The sequence below is a fragment of the Phascolarctos cinereus genome, unplaced genomic scaffold (genome assembly GCF_003287225.1).
Source record: "Phascolarctos cinereus isolate Bilbo 61053 unplaced genomic scaffold, phaCin_HiC Scaffold_7;HRSCAF=346, whole genome shotgun sequence".
Taxonomy (NCBI): Eukaryota; Metazoa; Chordata; class Mammalia; order Diprotodontia; family Phascolarctidae; genus Phascolarctos; species Phascolarctos cinereus.
Genome location: NW_027556180.1, coordinates 117,445,703 through 117,469,484, shown reverse-complemented (window position 1 = coordinate 117,469,484; position 23,782 = coordinate 117,445,703). Strand labels below are relative to the sequence as shown.

The 23,782-nt window shown below is 36.5% G+C and overlaps 1 protein-coding gene across 2 annotated transcripts in view; it reads right to left on the bottom strand.

Moving 5' to 3' along the window:
- PIBF1 (progesterone immunomodulatory binding factor 1) overlaps nucleotides 1-23,782 on the bottom strand; it is a 302,692-nt gene that overhangs the window by 108,804 nt on the left and 170,106 nt on the right. For both annotated transcript variants that reach the window (XM_020992445.2, XM_020992441.2), the window contains exon 13: nucleotides 8,271-8,361. In XM_020992445.2, the coding sequence (XP_020848104.1) occupies nucleotides 8,271-8,361 (91 nt within the window). The remainder of the gene's footprint in view (nucleotides 1-8,270; nucleotides 8,362-23,782) is intronic.

Sequence of the window (23,782 nt, the reverse complement as noted above, 5' to 3'; positions counted from 1 at the left end):
GGGCCTGGAGTTAAGAAGATCTGAGTTTAAATACAGACTCAGATACTTACTAGCTGTATGACCCTAGGCAAGTCACTTAACCTCTGCCTTAATTTCCTCAACTGTAAAATGGGGATAATAATAGCACCTAACTCCCAGGATTATGAGCACTGAATGAGATAATATCAGTGCCTGGCACATAGTAGGTGCTTAATAAATGCTTGTTCCCTTCCCATTACTGCTTTGGAATAGTCTGAGATATGGCAATGATATGCTCCCTTCAGACTTAACTTATTCTCTCACTGTTTCAAACTGGGATTCTAGACCTCTTCATTCAAATAATTTTGTTATTATCTTCTTTAGTACAGAACACAATGAATTGGCTTCTGGAGACTCTGTCCAACAAGCAGTATTTACCATTACTTGCACCAGGTCAATTCTTCTAGCTTTAAATCTATGATTCTATGTCATATAAATACACAATGCTTATCCTGTGCATTCATTTTGTTCTGCTTGTCTAGTTTCTTCTAGCTTAAGACTCACTCCTGTGATGATTTCAGCCTTCTCTGATCTTCTTTCCTGACTAACCTGCATTTACTCAATATAACATTTCATCATAATCTTGTACTATTCACTGTTGCTTTGTGTGAACTCAACTAAATTGTAATATCCACGTGTAGGCACTAAAAATATTCATTGGTTAATTTATTTTGTTATAACTGAATTTTTTTAAAAAAGGAACAAATTTGTTGGTAGAATTTAGATTCCCAGTCTTCTTCATGACTTAGATGTAAAAAACTATGCTTAAGTATCTCTGCACTGAACAAGCCAGTGCTTAGCACTTAGTAGGGAAAGTTCTTTCCTGTTCCTAAATTTTGGATCTTATTTTGCTTTGGTGGATGGTTTGGAGGTTTAGGTGTGTTTCATTTAAAAGACTGAAATGTTTAAAGTGGAAGAACAAAAAGCAATTGAAGTATAATTGAAATTCAACTGTCAACTCTCTACTTTCACAAGGCAAACAATAGAAAACTAAGTTCTGTTCTTGAGAAAAGACTGTTAGAGGAAAAGCAGTTCTTATACAGGATATTTTGTCACATATAATTGTTGCAAATATCTCAATAAAGAATTATTTCTATAAACCTTCTGTTGGGATGTGGGAATACAGTAGCTTTGATAGGTGATGCATGTTTTTGTAATAGATTCACTGTAATGTGATTTTGTCCACACATCAAGAAAACTGCAACTTCACCTGAGAACTAGCATCAGGGTAATTATTTTACTCTAGTTTTATTAAACAGAAATGACAATGGATATCTGACAAGTTTTCCCAAGAATTATCCTTTGGCTTAATCAGCAGTACTTGAATCTAGTCAAATATCATTCCTTTTGACTCCATTAGTGGTATTCATTATTTACAATTATAAGATACTAATGTATTACAGTATAGGTTTCTCCAATATGAATGTGGTAAAGCTCCGTTTATCTTTAGTTGTCAAAGGTATTACTAGGAGCTGAGGCTTTGCTTTATTTCTAGTATCTCTTAATAGTGCTAACACTCTAAACTGAAACTTGGACTTGAAATCACTCTTAACGGTACCAGGCAATTGGTCTGACTTAATATATAGACAGTTGTCAGCTAGAAAAATAGTTGCTAGAAAAATAGTGTTTCTCCTTTCTTAGCTTACCATGGAAGCTAGTTTAAAACAAGAACACCATGTGCCAGGGAGAGGAGGGATAGTATCCTATTCTGGTGTCCAAGAATGAAAATGAAAACTAAATTACAGGCAGGGGAAAAAGTGTCAAGCTGAATAAATACTCATTTGCAGGTTATCCTCCTCAGTTGTTTTCTTCTTACTATACTATGAGAGTTTCAACTGAACTTTCAAAGAATTGCATAGAAACAAAAACAAAGGGCCCAAAGCACACAAGAAATTTTACAATATAACCCTCCATCCTAAAATTTCTATACATTCAAATCCTCCAAAATAAACAGAAAAGTTCACTCCAGGAATGTCATTTTATTGCCTAGGTTTCACTCATTTAGTATTGCAGGTTAAATAGCATTAACCAAAACATATAACTAGAAAATCTTGTTTGCTATTTTCAAAACAGTCATGACTGAAACAAAAATATGACTTCAGATTTTCAAGTTTACTCAAGTCAAGCAGAGTCCATTTTATTTGAATTTATGTTAACTCTATAAGACATTTTAACTTTTTACAATAGTGCAATAAGGAGAAAGGAGATTTTTGCTAACAATTATGCCTGCTGTTTCTACCTGTTTTAAAAATGTGAGAAATCTGAGTTTATTTTGTGAAGTGTTTTTATAAGCCATCCACATAGAAGATATTTTTCAACCAAGGAGATAGATAAACTAATTATGCTATTCCTTTGTGTGTAAATGGTATTCAAGTATGTAAATTAAGAAAAGCCAATAAGATATGGATTCCCAATCCTGGTTTTCTGACTAGGGTATCCTCTAATTATCTCAAAGGTCTTACAGAATTCTCAAAACAAAACCAATTTGAACTCATTTGAATTTTTAAAATAACTGAATCCTCAACATGACTATATATGGAAATACGTTTTTCATGATTGCACACGTATAACTCATACAAAATTGCTTACCATATCGGGAGTGTGGTGGGTAGGAAGGGAGAGAGAGAGAGAATTTGGAACTCAAAATTTAAAAAAGTGTTAAAAATTGTTTTTACGTGTAATTGGGGAAAAAATAAAATGTTGCTCAATAAAAACAACAACTATGAATCCCATAGCATTTCTGGCAGGAAAGACATCCTGAAATCAAATAAATAAAAATAAAGTGTCACAACTTCCAATAGTTTGGTAGTTAACTGATCCTCATAATAAAATATTTTAGTCAAACAATATGAAACAATGTATGGCTATTTAGGCAAATTATTCTTTGCAATCTCTTTGCAATTACAAGGTGACTAATACAATAAGCACATTGCAAGAGATAGTGGTTTTGATGAACAAAACACATTAGACACAACAACACGTTTCACTGAATATTAAAAAGTATGTTTATTAGCTGGATGTGAAATGAAATTCTATTGCTAAAACTTCACAGAATTTTTTGGTACTGTATGTCGTTCACATTGTTCATCCAGCTGGGGAAATATGTATAATGGCACTTAGCACAGTATCCGGCACATAAATGCTTGTTGCTTTGAACGTTAATATTTGAAAAGCCAAGCTAAAAAAAAAATCCCAGAAATTCAATGATTTATTGAAAGGGCTGTTTTACTAATCCTCATTTCTACCCATCCATTTCCACTAATATCCCCCTGTCTGCCTCCTTACTTTTACAGCAATCATGTAAGAAACAACATACTGAATTTATTGTTTTATGCTGTACCAAGAGGAAAAATGGAAGCTTCTACAATTGTTTTATAAGTCATATGGAGCCAATATATTATATATTTTGTGGGTCACCATTAATATAATTATCTTTGATTGAACTTGAAGTTAAAATATCTTGGTCTTTTTCACACAGGCTATTATTAAACCAAATTTTTCAATCCTGTAGCTAAGATAATGCTATTTAAAAACCTAAATGTAAGATTTTACATTTAACCTTATGAAATGTCATCTTGTTAAGATTTGGACTATAGATTTTGTTTAGAAAAATATCTCCAAGCAGAGAATAACTTCCATTGCCTTGTTTACAGCTGGATACATCATGGGAGTGGGCCTTCTCACAGAAAGAAGAAGACTGAGAACTGCCAAACCTTAGAAATTTACTGTAAGTGCTAAAAACAAAGGCATCTTTGTATTCTGTTCCAAAATAGTTCTGTGTATACAGTAGGTACTTAATAATACTTGTTGAATGAATGGATGTAGTTTTGTATCTTAGCCCATCCCGTTACTCAAGTTTAGATGACCTGAGAAACTCTTCCTCAAAATAACCCTCTGGTTCATTATGACAAGAATGCCTGGCATCAACTAGCAGAAAGATATTAATAGCATACCCATTAGGCCCTTGTTCAAGGCACACAGATAACAGTGATAGGATCTTTAGAAATATTTGGACAGTTGGATTGTAGGGAAGGTGGACTCAGTTCTGATTCCCTAATTCTTGACTCTAAGCATTAAGAAAGAGGGGTCTTTCTGGAAATTTCTTTAAAATTTAAATTTGCGATTTGAAGATAAATAGGCAGATATACTTTACTTGGTAAAATTCTCCTTCTGTAGTGACAAAGGTTCTTCTGGACTGCAGCCAGAGACTGAATCTGAGAACAGAGACTTCTCCATTCAAACCTCAATCTTTAATATTTCATATATTACATACCACAGAGATTACGAAAGTCTATTAAAATCAAGCTATAATAATGCTGCTGCCTAGCCATCACTATGTTCAGTAACACATGCGTATGTTAAAAATAACAAAAGAACATAAGTCATCCTCAGCATGTTGTCTCTAGGGAAACTCATATGTACCAAATTGGATTTTAGAACCTTATGTATCTTCAACAAATAGAATTAGCTATTTTTACTATACATTTAATTCTCTAGGCCTTTTACCCTCGAGCCAGATTTTGCTGCTCTCTTCAAAACTAACAAGAAAAGTGTACTTTATGTGTACTCATATCAATTCCCACATCAATCAATGCTCTACCTGGCACATCTTCTACGCACTTAGTCATACTACTTTTTTATCCTAAAGGCCACAAATTCAAATTTTCCTCCAAAACAGGAGAAAGTCAGAATTTGTTCTAGCTTAGTCTGTAACACTTTTTATAAACCTTAAATCTATCCTAAAGATAAAGAGGTTCAAATAATCAGCAAGAATTTATTGAGTGACTAGTATGTGCCAACTGCCCTGGTAGGCATTTACAGAAAAGGAAAATATGGTCTCTGCCTTCAAAGATCTTAAAACCTGGTTGGGATCAACACGAACACAGTATATAATTAAGTGCTAAATTATATGATACAAATGATAAGTGCTGTAGAATTTCAAAACAGAATAAGATCAATAAGGTCTGGAGTAGTCAGGAAAGGCTTCAATAACCTGAAACCCCTTGAAAGAGGGGTAGAATTTGAATAGGCAGAAGAAAGGCAGGAGGGCATACTGGTTTTTGGGGAAGGCTATGAGGAAACCCATCTGATTAACATAAAATGTATATGCTGTGGAGAAGTAAGCAATAAAGTTGACTGGGAAAAATGAAGCCACATAATGGAAAGTAAAAATAAGTCAGTTAAAGTAATAGTTAAAAAAAGCTTTTGAAATGTTTGACCAAGTGAATAAAAAGATTAAAGAAATATTCAGAAAGATTAGCATGCTGCTAGTATTCAGTCAGTAGGAATATTTGGGTAATATCGTTATGAGTTTATACTAGAGTGTTTTATGATGTAGTTCATAGGTTAACCCTGATTTCTGATGGGCTTCACCAAACTTTTTGCTGTTTCCTCAGAATCTGTGTGTTAACTTTCTGTCTACTTATATACTATTTGGTCAATAATGGTAGGTATGTTAAAAAACTACATAAATCAGTCAGCCGATAAACTTTTATTAAGCACCTACTATGTGCCAGGCACAGTGCTACGTGCTGAGCTTACAAATAAAGGCAAAAATCAGTCCCTCCCCTTAAGGAGCTCAGAGTCTAATGGGGAAGACAATATACAAGCAATATGTACAAATGAACTATATACAGTATAAAATGGAAATAATCAACAGAGAGAAGGCACTTGAATTAAGATGGATTGAGAAGGTTTCCTGCAGAAGATGGGATTATAGCTAGGATTTGAAAGACGCTAGAAAAGCCAAGAGGCAGAAATGAGGGAGTACAATCCAGGCATGGGATACAGTCAGTGAAAATTCCCAGAGTCAAGAGATGGAGTGGCTTGTTTGAGGAATAGCAAGGAGGTCAATGTCACTGGATAGAAAAGTGTGTAGGGGAATGGAAATTGTAAGAAGGTTGGAAAGGTAAGGAGTAAAGGCAATAAGTTATGAAGGGTTCTGAACACCAAAGAAAGGATTTTACATCTGATTCTCGAGGTGACAGTGAGCCAGCGGAGTTTTCTGAGTGGGGGTGGTAGTGGTGGTGACATCATCAGACCTGGGCTTTAGGAGGAAAAACTCTGACAGATAAATGGAGGATAGCCTGGACTGTGAAGCAACTTCTGGCAAGCAGCCCAACCAGCAGCTATTGCAATAGTCCAGGTATGAGGAGAGGGGAAGCTTGTATCAGGGTGGTGAAGTATCAGATGCCAGTTTTCAGCTCCATGGAACAAGATGTCCCTCCCAGATGAAATCTTCACCTCTAATCTCATTACCAGGTATCTAACTCAAGCCTTGATTGACACCACCTCCCTCAGTCTCTTCTCTTCTCTGGTTGGAGGGTTGACGGGTGGAGTATCAGACTTCTCCTAATGCCTCCCTTTGTAGAAGGCGGAAACTAGACTTTGAGGCTCACTCCACTCTGCATCTTCTGCTCTGCCTGGTTTCAACTCCACCTAACAAGATGTCTCTGTGCCGGGTACCCTCTGGCATTGCTCCCACCTTCTGCCTTATTTTGTGTATTGTCTTCTCCACTAGACTATAAATTTTGTAAGGGCAGCAATTGTATTTTTATTAATTGTATCTCTAGCACTTAGTACAGTGCCTAGCACACAGCAGGGATTTAATAAATGTTTATTGGATTGGATTGGAGGAGGTGTATTTCAGAGATGAGTGAGGGTCTGTTGTTTTTTTTTTTCTGAAGACAAGAGAGACACAGGCATGTTTGTAAACCACAGGGAAGCAGCCATGAGATAGGGAGAGACTGAAAATAAGTGAGAGGGCCAATCTGCTGGAAGAAACAAGATGGGACGGGATCACTTGTACAGGCAGAAGGGTTTGCCTTGGAGAAGGCCACCTCTTCATGTGAGACAGGGGTAAAGGTGAAGATAGTGGAAGAAGGCACTTGAGTGATAGCAAATGAAGAAGAGGGAGTTCTCTGCAAATGGCCCCATTTTTTTTCAGTGTAATATGAAGCAAAGTTCTCAGCTGAGAGGGTGGAGGGAGGAAGAGCCATGAAACACTTGAAGGGGGATGAAAAGGTTTGGAAGAGTCAATGTGGTGAGAGGCATAGTGAGTCAATTAGGGAGGTACAGAAGGATTGCCTAGCAGCAATGAGGGCTCACTTGAGGTTATAAATTTGCAGTGAAGTCAGTCAGAATGGTTGTGTAATTTTCTCTACCTTCATTCAGTAGCCTGTGTGTGAGAATGAGAGTGAAAGCAGATGATGGTGGAAGTTATCTAAAGCTGAGGTTGGGCAGGGTAAAATCTGTGATAAGATAAGGGGGAAATAGATTTAAGAGAAGAGGATAATGTGGAACTGGTTCACTAAAGGAACAAGATGGGGAAATGAAGACAGCGTGGCCTAGTGCAAGGGTGATGGCCTGGAAGAAAACTAAGGAGTAGAAGGATTGGAGGCCATAGTGTAGATGAAGAACAAGGTTTGGTATTGGAAGGTAGAGAGAGTGATGCAAAGATTGTGATCAAATAAGGAAATTTCATAATCCTTGAATGTGGAGGCAATGCATCTGTAGGCAATGGTCAGATTAAGGGTATGACCATCTTTGCGTGTGTCTGAGGTAAGGTGAAGGAGTAGCTCACAGAAAAGAAGTAGGCTGAAGAACTAGGAGGTTATGTGGTATTTGAGGAAGTATCAGTAGGTATGCTGAAGTCTCCTAGTATGAGGGTAGAATCTAGGGAGGAGAGAAGAACAGGAACTTAACTAACTAAGGGAGGAATGGAAAGGGACTGGAGGTCTACAATAACAGCTACCAGAATTTTAATTGGGTGGAAGATGTGGATAGTATGGATGTTTCAAAGAAGGAGAGGTTACTGGGTGTCGATGGTAGAGGGGCAAACCTGAAACTGACAAATGAGGAGAAATAGAAAATGGCAATAAGTATAGATAACAAAAACTATATTTTAACTTGAAAATTCTGTTGCTTATAAAAGCATGAATAATTCATAAGGAAATCAGGCAGAAATACATTTATATGGCTTTATTATCCCTAGTAGTGGTCTCAAGGAAAATTCTAATGGAGATAACTGCTTTGTGAAATACTGATTACCATCCACTACTGTTACTGTTGCTGAAATATTGATTACCTTTACAGTAATGTATAAAAAGCCAAAATGTATAGTTTTTTTGTATATTTCATTAGCAATTTTAATTGTATGTATATCATCAATCAATTCAACAAGTTATAAATAAATGCTATTAGTACTTAAATAACTTGCTTGAATAGATAAAACTAATATGCGCTGAATTTACCTTTGCTGTAGTCGTCTTTTAGCTGTTGTGGGAACATTTGCACCATAACCATAGGAAAAAAGAACTCGTTCTGCCTCCTCTTCATTTTCAACTGTAAAACAGTAAAAATGTACTAATTGGCACATTAATTTTCTAAAAAGTGTGACAAAAGTGAGGAGTAATAATGCTGTAGTATACAACACAGAAATGCAGAAAACAGGAAAAATATTCATATACATATTTTCACTATATGTAAGGGGGGACTTCCTTTTGATAGTATGTACATGCTAGGATGTATTAGGTTTATATTTAAAATGCTTTAAGTAATATCACAGAGATGGTACGAAACATACTAGTTCAGTTACTTCAGTAATGGCAAAGATTTAATGGCAATTTATGTGGTAAAAGCATGATATCATATAATGATCATTCTACCATATCCCTTTCATATAAGAAAAATATTTTTATTTAGTGATATCCACCACTTTTTCAGGAAGACAGCATTACCTAAACATACATTAAGAAAATCATAAATTCACAGAGGGCACTGATATAGAAACAGAATGTACAGCCCTAAATTTGTATTAGCAGCAATATTTAAAATATGACATAAGCAAATCCATTTATCTCTCAGCTTTGTTATTACTGTTAAATGAAGCATATATTCTCAAGCCAAAAGATTTATGAATGAAAGCATTATTAAAAAGTAATTTGGTATGTTGAGTCTTATAACTAAAAAATGCTTAACCAAAGTATATACAAAACATAACGGTTGGTTACACCATCAAATCAATATTTCTGACACAGACAGAAAATTTATAATAACTATCTGTCAACTATCTCAAACTTTAAAAAGGAAAACATTCTCAAAATTGTTTTAGAAAAAGTCTATGCAATAATGCTAATAAATTAAGGTAGAATGTTAGTGTGTTAACAGTATTATTGTTTACCAAGAATATATCTAAATTGATTAATCTTTCATTGAGCTCTGTGACAAATACAAGGAAGACTCAGAACTTAACTAATACTAAACTGAAGCATGGAGTTCAATCCACGTTCAGAAGGCGTATCATAGAAGCTGAGATTTCAAAAGAATCTGAGAGATCATCTAATTCAATTTATATCTGAATTTATATCCCTCCTACAACACTACCCACAACTGGTCACACAGGTTCCTCTTGAAGATCTCAGTGATAGGGAAACCCATTATTCTATCAGGGAGCCCATTCTATTTCTGAACAGCTCTAGTAGATGGGAAGCCTTGCCAAAATCTGTGTCTCCAACTTTCATCTACTGTTCTTTATTTTACTCTTTGGCGCTAGACACAAATCCAGTTCTGTTCCAGTATCAGAACCAGAGAATTTCATAGTTATAAGGGACTTTAATGGCCAGGAGTTCAAATTAAACCCCAAAGAGAATGCCTAATGGATTTGAAGGCCTTTTGCTATACTGTAGCTTGTCAATGTTCTTTTTTTTTTTAAATTATTACAAAGAAATTTTAATCAAAAGTAACTGACTGGGAAAAACAAAAAACAAAGAGAAACATAACATGAAACTAAATACATATAAAAGATGAGTTAGTAAAACACCTATGGAAAATAAAAAAAAGGGACAAAGTATTTTTTATTTAAAATTTAGATCCAAACCTCACAATATCTACTATATTAAATTCAGGATGAAGTATAGGTGGAAAAAGCTATAATAGTACACAGAGAATGACAGAATAATAAATTTCTCCAAAATGTACAGGGGAGATACACATTAGTTATTAAACAAATAGAAGTAATTATAGGTAGATGTACTAGTTTGCTTAAAAACAAAAAACCTCTACACAGAAAAACAGTAAAATAGAAATAAAAAATAAATTGAGGAAAATATGGCAAATATACAGTTAAAAGTAGACTATCTAAGAATTTTTAAAAATTTTATTTATCCTTTTTGTTTTTATATAACAGTCATTTCTGGATATTCCTCTGCTCTGCTTCCTTCAACCTGAGAATTAAACTTTCTTCTTGAAATAAACATAGGAAGTTAAGAAACATGTGACAACACAGTTAGTGTCTAGCAACATCTACAAATTTCCAAATCCACAGTCAGTTCCCTCTCTGATGCTTCACTGTCTTTTCTGAGGGCAAGATTTGTTTCAACAACTACTCAGAATTTAGTTGTCTCTTAGTGTTCTATTTATGTTGTTGGGTTCAATCTGTTCTCTTGGTATTATTGTTGTGATCAGTCTATATGTTGTTCTCTTGGTACTTTTTCTTCTGTAGGAGTTCATATAGATCTTTCTATGAGTCTCTGAATATGTTTGTCATCTCCTATTGCACAGTAACATTCCATTATGTTAATAAACCAGAGTTCAGCCAGTCCCCAACTGATGGGTACCAACTTTGTTTCCAGTTCTTTGCTATCACTAGAAGTGCTGTTATTAATGGGTTTTTTTTTTTTGCATATATGAAGCCTTTTTTCTGTTTTTGACCTCCACTGATATATGTTCAGCAGAAAGACTGGTGGAGAAGGCCCAGGGTCCAGCTGCCGCTGCTCAGGCCCTCCTGCCTGTCGGCTCTCCCCACTGGGGCGAGGCCAGAGTCCCGATTAGCCAGACCTTATCCCCCAGACAGAGGAGGGTCCCTCTGGAGACAATGATTCTGTACCAGATGCAGTTCTAGCTCAAGGCCTGTCTTGTGCCCGGCTCCCCCCATCGGGGGTTGAGGCAAGCCAGGAAGGGGCTGTGGAGGCCATTGGGCGCCCCTTCTCATCATACAGTGAGGCAACTGAGGCCCAGAGAGGGTACTGGATGACTCGGGGTCACAAAGCATCAGGGCCAGGGGCAACCTGCCGCCTCCCCGTCAGTGTTCTTAGAGTCTCAATCCCTCGTGACTGCAAGCACTTTCTGCCTTGTAACTGAGACCCAAAGCTGGACAATGGGCAATGAAGTTGTCAAAATGGTGCCCCGTCTTATTTCTAGTGTCCATACAGGGTCTCCTTTAATCTCTTCTGAACAGCTGTCCAATCCTCTTACCTTCTCTAGGCAGGGAGAGCTCCTGAAAATGCTGCTGCCACCACTGCCTCCAAGGCCCAAAGTTGTTGTTGCCCTGCATTGCACTCCTAGCCAGTACCCACTCCAGAGTCACAGACTTCTGATTTCCTAAACGGCCCCGGGACTGAAAAGTGTCTCACCTTGGGGGCAGGTAGGGTGGTGAAGTGGATAGAGCACCGGCCCTGGATTCAGGAAGACCTGAATTCAAATCTGTTCCTCAGACACTTGATACTTACTAGCTGTGTGACCCATTGCCTCTCAAACAAAAAAAAGAAAAAGAAAAAGAAGAAAGTGTCATCTTGACCTTTTGTTGGCTATGCTGCTCCAAAATTTAATTTGACATGTTATTTTAAAGTTGTTTGGAGGGGAACGTCAGGAGAATTTGGCTAGAATGCTCCCTCTGCTCTGCCATCTTAGCACTACTGCTTTCAGGAACTTTCAGAGCTCTTTGAATGACACTGAACTCTTCCCAAAAAGAAAGACTCATCTTTTTAATATCAATATTCTACCAATGAGCTATATAATTGTGAAATATGGAAAATATTATACAGATCTGAAAATGAATATCACACAGAAGACGAGAAAATCATGTGATCGGTCTGGGCAGGGTGCAACTCATAATAAATAAGGAAAAAGAATATGAGTAAAAAAGGATGCCATTAGTGAAATGCATGACAGAAAAAGGAGACAGGCTGGTCAGATGGTACAGAATACAATGTGGAGGAACAATCATAGATTGTGCCCATCACAGGGAAGTGAGTCACCCAGACTGTGAAATTTTAGGGTGACACTTTAGAGACCCCTCTCCTGGATCACTACCTTGTTTTAGTGGTGGAGGGAACTTGCATAGCTCAATGAAACTATGAACTATGCTATGCAGTGTTACCCAGGACAGAAAGGTCATAATGGAGAGTTCTGATAAAAGGTGATCTCCTGAAGAAGAAAATGGCAAAACACTCCAATATTTTTGCCAAGAAAACTCCATGGATAATATTAAAATGCTAAAAGATATGACATTAGAATGGCATATTATTGTCCACAGGGTCATGAAAAATCAGACACCCCTGAACAATTGAACAACACCTTTGGTGACCCCTAGAAGGGCAGCTAGGGGGCAGACTCAGCGTTGTGAGTTCAAATCTGGTCTCAGACACTTACTACCTGTGTGACCCTGGGCAAGTCACTTAACCCCACTGGCCTCAGTTTCTTCATCTGTAAAATTAATTGGACAAAGAAATAGCAAACCATCCCAGTATCTTTGCCAAGAAAACCCTAAATGAGGTCCCAAAGAGTGGGGCAGCCAAGTGGCACGGTGGACAGAGTACAGGGTCTGAAGTCAGGAAGACTCATCTTTCTGAGTTTAAATCTGGCTTGACACTAACTAGCTATGTGACCCTAAGCAAGACACTTAGCCCTGTTTCCTTCAGTTTCCTTATGTGCAAAATGAGCTGGAGAAGGAAAAGGCAAACAACTCCAATATCTTTGTCAAGAAAACCTCAAATGGGTTCATGAAGAATCAGACACAATTGAAACTACTGAACAAGTTCCTTCCCCACTTGAGGAATTTTCAAGCCTAAAGTAGAACTACTTCTAGTTTATAGTGACTATAAAGGTCCTTGTAAAAGGTGGGTCTCACTAGAAGGGCTGATTGCTTGGATAGTTAGCAATGCTGAGTTTTCTCTTCTGGCAGGAAGGGATGTCAATCACAAGGTAGTATGGCAGCTGTAGAGTGACTGTATAGTCAGTCAGTCAGCTAGCACTTATGAAGTCCTTACCATGTGCTAGGAACTGTGCTAAGCACTGAGGACATAATTAAAGGGAAAAACCAAATAGCTCCTGTTCTCAAGGAGCTTACAGTGTAATGGGGAAGACAATATGGAAATATGCTTAAACAAGATATATACAGAATAAACTGAGGGTAGTTTCAGAGGGAAGACACTATTGGGAAAAGCCTTCTGTAAGGTGAGACTGAGCTAAGACTTGAAGGAAGCCAAGGATGCCAGGAGGCAGAGATGAGAATGGAGGGAATTTTAGCCATGCAGGACAGTGAAAATGCTCTGAGTTGATTTCTGGGTCACATGAGCAACAAGATACAGGACTAGACATTTTTTCTGATCATCATGACCTCTAAAACTTTTCCAAAACAGGAACTATGCACTAAAGATAAAGCAACTTCAGCTGCCCCCATGGTCTAGGACACCTAGAATTTAAAAGAAGGTTTAACTTTCATCTCCACCCTGCCCCCGTCCAAAACCCATGAACTGAAGCTCACTGACCTAGAGCTCATTTAGCACCTCAGCCCCACATCCCATGCTATTGGCAGGTGAGGATGCACTAGCAGACCCAACCACACAACACAGACAACAAAACCTGCCCCCAAACCCCAGTCTCCTCTCTCCTTTTCAGTGCCAGGAAATCCTTGGCTCCAGGTTACAGTAATTTTCCCAGGGTGCAACAGGTAGTCTCAGTCCTGCAGAAGCAAAAGCCTGCCAAAGACCACAACTAGCACTCCAAGGCTCTCAACTGTTGTTGCCAGGATGGACAACCCTGTGGCACCAGCAGAGCCAGTGCTGAGACAACTTTATAGCACCAACACTGAAATGCTCTAAACACTGGTGCCAGACCAAAGACCTAAGGAGCAGAGGGAGAAGGACAGGACAACAGGACAGTACACTGTACTTTAAGGGGCTATACAGCACTCTACTAAGCCTGAGGGTAAAGAGTGCAAAGTCCAGACGGGGCCACACCCAAAAATCACACAGGGAAGAGACCTAGGCTGGTGAATCATGAAATGTCCTGTGTGGGAGGAGGCTGAGATACTTTGAATCCATCCCCCATAGAAAACACAGTCAGAGGGGAGGGACTCAAAGAGTGAGCAATAGGGGAAAAAAAGACTGAAATTACCAAAGATCTCAGGAAGAGGAAAACACAAAGACCTTGAACATAAGCAGTTAAATCAGTCAGGAAAACATTAACAGCAGAAGGAAATATAGTCTCCACATCTAGTAAATGAGTTCAGGCATCTATTAATAAATACTATAAAACAAATGGAAATGATTCGATAGCTGATGAGATACAGGACTTTGTGGAATATGAAAACATGGAACCACTACTGAATGGTTCAAAACAGAAATGAAAATTGTGAGACTGAGACTACATTATAACACAGGAGGGCACATGAAAGTAAGGGGAGGGGAAGGGAGAAGGGTCATAAAGAGGTGATTTTGAGGCAAATATGTAAAAAAAAAAAGATAACCAGTGGAGTGTACAGATCACTCGTCTACATAATCAGGGATGTGGAAGGGAAGAGATCTTGCCATGGGGCAATGTCCTCTCTGTTATCTATAGGAACTGACATTTTTCTAGGAGTAAGGTGCCGTGGAAAAGAATACTCGTGGCAAGCTCTAAAAGGCAGTGGCAGAAACTGCCTAAAGGTGAGAAGCTAGAATGGATACAATGGAAGATTTGGATGCATGAGGCATGCAGAGAAAAGAAAGAGACAAGATACTTATAGTGGTCAGGAGTCAGAGAATGAGGGTCTAGAGTAGACAGACAAAGAGGATGGATAATAGAGTGAGAGAAATTCTATCTGGAAAGGAGCGCACACACACACACACACACACACACACACACACACAAAGGAATCAAAAAAACCACAAATGAACAAGACTAGTTGAAGGGGAAGAGAAGAAAGGGGAATCTAGACTAAGAGGAAAAAAGAGTTGGGGTGAATAAGATAAAAGCAAGAGAAAAAAATAATATGCAAAATTCCACAGGGAAAGGAGTAACAAACGAGAGATAGGGATCAGGGGAATAGAGCCAGTGGGAACAGGAGCACCTTCAAAAAAAAAAATTAAAGGAACTGAAGGAACATAATACTGTGTTTATATCACAAAGGGGGAGATCTATAACTTGAAAAAAAAGCAGTAATATAGTAGAGACAGATGGAAGAAAATATAAACCTAAATCTCATAACTTTAAACGTGAATGGATATTAAACAATCCAATATAATGAAAAAGAATAACACTGGATAATAAAACAAAACCCTACATTTTGTTGCTTATAAGAAAAACATTTAAAAAACAAAGAAATCCACAAAATGAAACTGAAGGGATAGAAAAAAATTTTTTTACAACGTATCAAATGAATCCCCAAAAGCAGGAGTTACAGTTATGCTATCTGGAAAAGCAAAAATAAATATTCAAAAAATAAAAAAGGATAGACGAGGAAACTATATTATGCTGAAAGGAACCATAGACAACAAACCTGAATCCGTAATAAACTTATACTCTCCAAATGCCTTAGCATCCTAATTGCAAAAGAAACATTATCTGAGTAACAAGAAGACAATAAATAGACAGTAATATGATAATCATATATAACTTCAATATTCCTTTATCAATTTTGGGTAAGTTTAAGTGAAAGATTTAAAAAACAAAAGGAAAATATGAAACTGAACAAATTTCAGGAGAAACTAGAGTTAAAAAACTATGCCATCTTTTAAATGGGATGGTAAGAGAATATGTGAATTTCTCAGCACAACATGAAACTTTTACCAAAAATGACTATGTAAGGCAGAGAGATATTGCAGGGAAATGTAAAAAGGTAGAAATATTCAATACATCTTTTATAGACCATACTGAAATAAAAACAGAAATTGCTTCAAGAACAACAAACAAAAGATACAGACTTTTAAGAAATCTTAAATAATAACAGTTAAGGAACAAATGATAGAAATAATTAATAACTACATAAATGAAAATAAAAATGATAAAATATACCAAAATTTCCAGGAAGCAGTTAAAGTGATCTTGAAAGGAAAACTCTGGAGACAGAATGTTTTGTGTGAGAAATAAGTGAAGAGGCCAGTGTTTCTGGATCAAAGAGTATGTAGAGGGTCCTGTACAGATCTCTGGTAAGATACTGGGTGGTCTACAACAGGGGAAAATTTTCTTAACTGTTTATGAGCTTGAAAGAGTATACTTGCTCTATGGTTTCACTAATAATCTTTGTGACTTCCAAGACCAAGATTCTTCTCCTTGGCTATCGCTATGTGTAGTCTCTCCCTACTCGGATGTAAACATCTTGAGACCAGAGATTATCTCACTTTTGTAATATAGATAAATATACGTGGGTTATATTTAAAAAATGGAAAATATGAAGAATGTAGAGAAATAAAGACATTAAAAGTAATGCAAACTACATTGGCAAAACATACACATTGATTATGACTATGAATATTAAAAACAGCAGTAACATTGTATGAACATATAGATAGAAAAGAGACTACACAGGTAGGCAGATCAAATTTTTTTTTCTTTTAGAATATTTTCTTAAAGTTTATATTTTTATCTCCTTTTCTCCCTCAGTATGAAAATGTTAGCTTTGATTTCTTGGCTTTATTTGTAGTATCTATATTACATTTATCTATTTGTTCAAATAAATACAAAGCAATTTAATCTGTGAAAAAGTAAATAGCTCATTCTATTGGAGTAAAAGGATGAGACTACTTCTATACTGTTTATTTCTGGCTTGTCTTACACAACTGCTATTTGTTCCATTAAATATAACTGATTATAGGCAATGCTTTGTCGTATATCTACCCTGATGATTTTACAGTGGGCACCTGAAAAAAAAGATTTTGTGGAACATAAAGCCAGCCTGTTGAGTAGTGTACATTGTAAAAGACACTAACAGTTGTACTGATGGCAGAAATTACTAAGTAATGCAATTAGTGGCACTACTCTCAACACATCCAAGTTGGAGGTGTGTGCTATGGAGGCTGTTCATTTAAGCTATAGTGAAAACAAAGAATTTAAAATTCTTTCAACAGAAAAACTTGTTAATGATTAAGTAATTATTAAGCATTTGTGTTGGATTTAAAATTATGATCATAACTTACACTTAAATATCTGTTTACAGTATATAAAGTGTTTCCCCCACAGTAACCCTGGGAAGTATGTAGTAAAGTACCATTATCCCCACTTTTTGGATGAGAAGGCTGAGGTTCAAGAGAGTAAAGGACTTGTCCATATACACAGCTATTAAGTGTCAAGCTAGGTTGTGAACCCAGGCCTTTTGATACTGAGTACCCTTGCCACTAAAAAAATTCTGCCTTCTCTATAAAAGTATAAAACATGATGTCTACAATCAGAGAGTTTAAAATAAAGCTGAGGGAGGAAAAAAAACTAACACGTATCAAATAACATTGAACAATAACATAATAGAGCACATAATGAAATACTAAATCGTGAGGTATAGAATACAAATGTTGAAAGAATTTAGAAAAAAATTGGGTACTTCATGGAAGACTGCAAGAATAAGGCTGGAGTTTATGAGGGCCTTGAAGGACTGGCAATATTTGGTTACAGAAAAGGCAGAGTGGAGGGCACCACAAGTGATGAGCATAAGACAGAAACAGTAAAGAAGCAGGAATGAATATTAAGCAATTCAGCAAGAAAGAGCCATTGGTGGAATGGTGAACAAATAAGGTGGAATAAAAGTTGAGTGTGGGCAGAATAATGGACCTTAAAAGTCAGGTGGAAGGTTTTAGATTAGAAATAGTAAGAAAAGGAATGCTTATGAAGACCTTTCACCAGTGGAGGATCACGGACACAGTATTTAAAAAAACCTGGTCTGGATGGATGTCTGATCAATATGTTATCTAAAAAGAGGTAGGTTTCCCAGCTCTTATAGACTTAGTAATTCGTCAAAACCCTGAAATTCATATCATATCAACTAATGACTGAGAAATCCAATGAAAAACTATATAAGCATCGCTCATTTTATTATACTTCGCTTTACTGTGCTTCACAGATATTGGTTTTATTTTATTTTTACAAATTAAAGGTTTGTGGCAGCTTTGGGTCAAGCACATCTATTAACACCATTTTCCAAACAGTATGAGCTCGTGTCACGTCTCTGGGTCACATTTAGGTAATGTTTGCAATATTTCAAACCTTTTCATTATTATTACATAATATTACATTATTATTACATATGCTATAGTGATCTATGATCAGTGATCTTTGATGTTACTATCATAATTATTTTGGGGCACCACTAACCACACTCCTGTAAGACAGTAAACTTAACTGATAAATATTTGTGCTCTGACTGCCCCTGACTGGTCATTTCCTTTTCTTTCTCCATTTCCTTGGGCCTTCCTATTCTTTGAGACATAATAATATTGAAATTAGGTCAGTTCATAAACTCACAATGGCCTTTAAGTGCTGAAGTGAAAGACAGAGTCAATCAATGTGGCAAACTTCATTGTTGTATTATTTTAAGAAATAGCCACAGCCAATCCCAACCTTCAACAACCACCACTCCAATCGGTCAGCAGCCATCAACATCCAATAGAAGCAAAGCTTTTAGTGATGAAGACAATGCTCCTCTGAATTCTTTCAATGTTTGTACAGCATAGCTTATGATTTAATAATTAGAGACTATTCAATTATTCACTGTTATTTCATGTATGTTGACTTGTAGATAGATTGGGTTTCCTGAAGAGAGGCCTTCCTATTCCTAAGCCCTCTGAGGAAAGGAGCTGTGTCCGGTATGAGGAGCAACCTGGACCTCTCCTTTTGCCGGTAGATGTGCCATGTGGACTGTATATATGTCTCTGAGAAAGGCAAGACAGCTAGAGAACAATGGTTACCTTTACTATTTATGTACTTAGGTAAAAATCCTTTGCATTTTCAGGTGGTTTAAATAAAACCTGTCACTATACTGTTGTCTTCGCCTAAGTCCCTTTTTTATGCTGAAATGAGTCCACCTCCTCAATTGACACATGGCTTACACAGACTAGGGAGAAAATATGCTTCAACAGAATCCATTTACAAATAATGTACTGATTATAAACAAACATATATTTCTTTATTTATACATTTATATATTTATTTATTATTTATATATAAGCAAATATATATTTTCTAAAGCAGTTCAACTAAGAGCTATATCTGGAACTACTTTGCTAGCTATTAATTTTGAAGTAGGGTTGAAACTACTTTGTGGCCATTGAAAATCATTTCCCTGAGTTTTCTCTTTCCCTAATTATTAATTTATATGTGCCCTACAAGTGTGTCTGGGGTTCACTGAATAATAACAATAGTTAGCATTTATATAGCATTTAATATGTGCCTGGCACTGTGCTTGGCACTTCGCATTATGCTGTACAATTAGTATAAAATTCTTGGATATGACTTCTTTTTAATTACTGAATGTAGCAGACTATAAAGAAAATGACTATTTAACATATATTTCTTGCTTGAGCAAATTAAATATCGTCTTTTGGTATTAAAAGTGTTGGAGTACAGTCAAGAAATTGAAATTTATTTTTTTAAACATTTATTTTTTCTTTTTGGTGAGGCAATTGGGGTTAAGACACAGCTAGTGAGTGTTATGTGTCTGAGGCTGAATTTGAACTCAGGTCCTCCTGACTCCAGGGCCAGTGCTCTATCCACTGCACCACTAAGAAACTGAAATTTAACAGAAATAAATGCAAACCTGTATACTTGCTTTCAAAAATCAACCACACAAATACAGGATGATGGAAGACTGTCAACAATTTTTATGAAAAGATTTGGAGCTATTTTAAACAGAGATTGTATAGGCATCTCTAATAATTGCCTTAAATAGGATTTTTTTTTCTTGTCCCCATCCCCACCCCCCAAGGCAATGGGGTTAGGTGATTTGCCCAGGGTCACACAGCTAGTAAGTGGCAAAGTGTCTGGTCCTCCTGACTCCAGGGCTGGTGTTCTATCCATTGCGCCACCTAGCTGCCCCTTTAAATGGGATTTTTAAAAAAACCTATATTTGAGGTTGAATCTAATTAATTTATTTAGTAAAAACTTATTAAGTACTTCGTATATGTATTTGGTACTACTACATACTGTACACTATTTTATTAATCTACTACGTGAAGTATGGGAGAGATATGGACTTTAGATAAGACACTCTCTGATGGTCATGAATTATATATATTCTAAGACAAGAGTTCTTATTCTTAACTATTTTTTTTCTCATGGATCCCTTTGGCAGTTTGGTGAAGTCTATGGATACTTTTTCAGAATTATGTTGTTTTTTAAAAAAAGTTGTAACTGAAGGAAATACTAAATTTCAGTTACAGTTTAGTGAAAATAAAGATGAAAATTTTTTCCCATCCTGAGCTCATGGACCTCTTGAAATCTGTCCAGAAATCACAGATTAAGAAGGTACAAGACACAGATAATGCCAATACACATGACAAATGTGCTAGAGAATTTAAAAAAATATATGAAGCTCTAGGGGTAAGTAAAGTTGTTACTGACAGGGCAATCGAGTCAGTCTCATGGGAGACGATAGTATTTGAGCTGCTTTTTGAATGATGGATAGAAATTTGATAGGCAAAGAGGAGAGAGGGCATTTTAGGCAGAGGAAATTGTGTAAGCAAAGGTAAAGAGGAGAGAGGCCACAGAACCTGCTCAGGGAGCAGTGTTCAGTCTGATTTCTAATATGCCTTCCAACTCTAATTTCTATGATTCTATTACATATGTTTTTTAATTCAGACTTTCCTTTCCTCTAATTACTCTGAATCAGTATGATTTATACAAAGGAAATCAAGGTTAAAAGCTTAAAGTAGTATTATAGTCTGTCTTTAGTTTTTTACATCACAAAAATCATACACCTAGGTGCATAAGACTCTCATTGAAACGAAGGTAACTGCAAATATTCTGGTTAAGTTAAATGTGAGAAATTTTTAAAGGGAATCTGACAATCTTTCTCCCTATCAACCCAAGCACTCGCGTTCAGGCCCTTTTCCCCTCTCTCCCTGACTACTGAGATAATCTCCTAACTGGTCTCAGGAATGAGAGGATCATAGATTCAGAGCTAGAAGCCTCACCATTTGTTTCTCTAATCTTTCTCCTCTCCTAATTCATACTGACAGATACGTTGTAAGCATTTTTGAAGCACAAGTCTAACTAGGCAGCTCCCCGACTTAGGAAGCTTTCATGGTTCCCCACTGTCTCTAGGAGAAAATATAAACTCTTCTATTTGGAATAGAAAGGCCTTCACAATCAGATTCCAAACTCTCTCTCTAGGTTGCTTACACATTCTTCTTCCTCACACACTGCATATTCCAGCCAAATTGTCCTCCTTGCTTTCCTTGTGCATAACCTCTTATACTGGTAATACTTCCTCTCCCCTCTTGACTGCCTCCTACAACTTCCAGCTTCCTTCAAGACACAGCTCACCTCTTTCGATAGGGATTTCCTGATGTCTCTAGTAGTTAGTATATCTTATTTATGAAAATACCTATTTGTGAAAATGTTGCATTCTGGTCCAGTGTAAACTCCTTGAGGGCAGGCACTGTTTCACTTTTGTATTTGTAAATCCACTCTTTAGCATACTGCCTAGCTCACACATTGTAGGCATTTAATAAATGCTTATTGATTTAAGAATATTATTCCCATTGCCTTACAAGTAATTTATAAAGCAAACACACTTTCAAAATACCGATTTTCCATGAAAAAATTTCCATAAAAAAGTCTTCATTTTGTGTGTAATCACAAATTCATGCTACCTTTTATTGAATATAGTACTGCTTATAGCAAGAATGATAATATTAACAAAGTACATTTTCTCTAATATTATGTAACTGGACAGTGATCTGGTGATGAGCCTGGAGTCCTACGACGACAATGTTTCCTCGCGCCCAGGAGATGATCTTAGGAAGACTCTTCCAGCATAAACTCTGGCAGGTTCTACCAGACTGAAAGGCTTTGAATATATTCTCAGTGACAGATTGCGTCTACCTTACAAGGACCAACCCAGATAGGTACAAAGAGACTCATCACAAAGAGGTAGGCTACTGGGTATAGCAACCTATGAAATAAGGAAAAATACAAATTGGTCCTGAGTATGATTCACTCAAAGTATTTTTTTTAAAAAAAGGGGATCTTGAGGCTATTTTTCAATCCATTAGAATCACTTGTAGTAGACTAATTTAGCCATGGACATGGGATAGGCCCTCTCTTCTTGCCCCTTTCTGAAAATTTCCGTACTGCAAGCTTTTACTCCCAATTTGATTTAATTCTATTCTTCCAAAAATACTTTGTTACATGAGACATGGTTAAACCAGTTAGACATAATACAGGGAGAACCTGCCAACTATTAAAACACAAACCCTTCAGCTGCCTCACTGAGATGCCCTGAAGTGAAGGCATCTATGATCCCTGTGTAAGTGCAGACTACCTGTTCCTTACTAACAAGAAAAGATGGAGGAGAGCTTAGGGACAGTGGAATCTTGGTTATGTCTTTTCTTCCTTGCTCCTACTCCCCCATATTCCTATCCCTTGGGTAGTCTGTTTTAGGTCTTGGGCCTTCTCTCTCTTTTTTTTTTAAGTTAAAACTGACTGTAATAAAGGTTCTATTGCTGTATATATTACTGTTCTGTCAGGTTCTTTCGTGAAAGTCCTATAATTGCTTTTCAGGACTTGGAGAGTCCTAGCTTCAGTAATGATGATTGCAGAGTCATGGAAAAAGTAAAGAGTGCTAAGACTCAAAAAGATTTTTATATCATCTATAGACATTACTTTAATTGTGGAGTAAATGAATCACAGCAATCTTGATATTTTCATTATAAATGAGACTAGAAGACTAAGTGAAGTCCCAGCTAGAAAGAAGTATGACTGAAAGTTTTTAACTTGGAAAGGCATAAATAAGGCATTAATTGAGTTGGTTTTATTGTATGTACAAAGGTATTAAGAAATATAATTTCCTGGGACAACTGTTCATCTCATACTGCTGTGCTCCTAATTGATATTTAAAAAAAGAACAACATGGAGATAATTGTATGTTTATGGGACGCTATCTGTTGCAGAGAGTTGAGATAATAAAGAATTTCATTGCAGGACTCTGAAGTCCCTCCAAGTAAAATCAATATATACTTCAATACTTAGTATTGCAATTAAATGCAAAGTACTGCATTGAATACAAAAATTCAACACAGGTAAAGAAAGTGAAAAAATGTTGGGTAACATGGCTGAGGAATAAGAAATGAAAGAGGTAAGAGATTTACAGACTACACAGATGCTTCATACATCTACATGGAATATTTTTTTCAGAAAGAAGAGTCTGGGGCATGGGGCATGACAAATACTGAATAACATCACAAAAAATGATACATAATTTAACAGACAGAAAATAATTGGTTACAAATCAGTTACCATGCAAATCAACTAATAATTAGTAAATTAACTAGCTCTGAATCTGTTGTCCGGTGTACAGTGACTTGTTGGCAAGCAAAAGAAAAGTCAGTACTAAAATAGAACAAAACCAAAAAGTTAGACAACACAATGAAACAGTACCAACATAACCTATTTAAATCAGCCGTTATTGCTGAAAAATTGGAAAATCCAAAATTAATTTTAAAAATCCAAATTGTCATGAAAGATCTCATTTTACTAAAGAAAACTAACAAATGTTTACCAGTCATAACAATAAGGACAC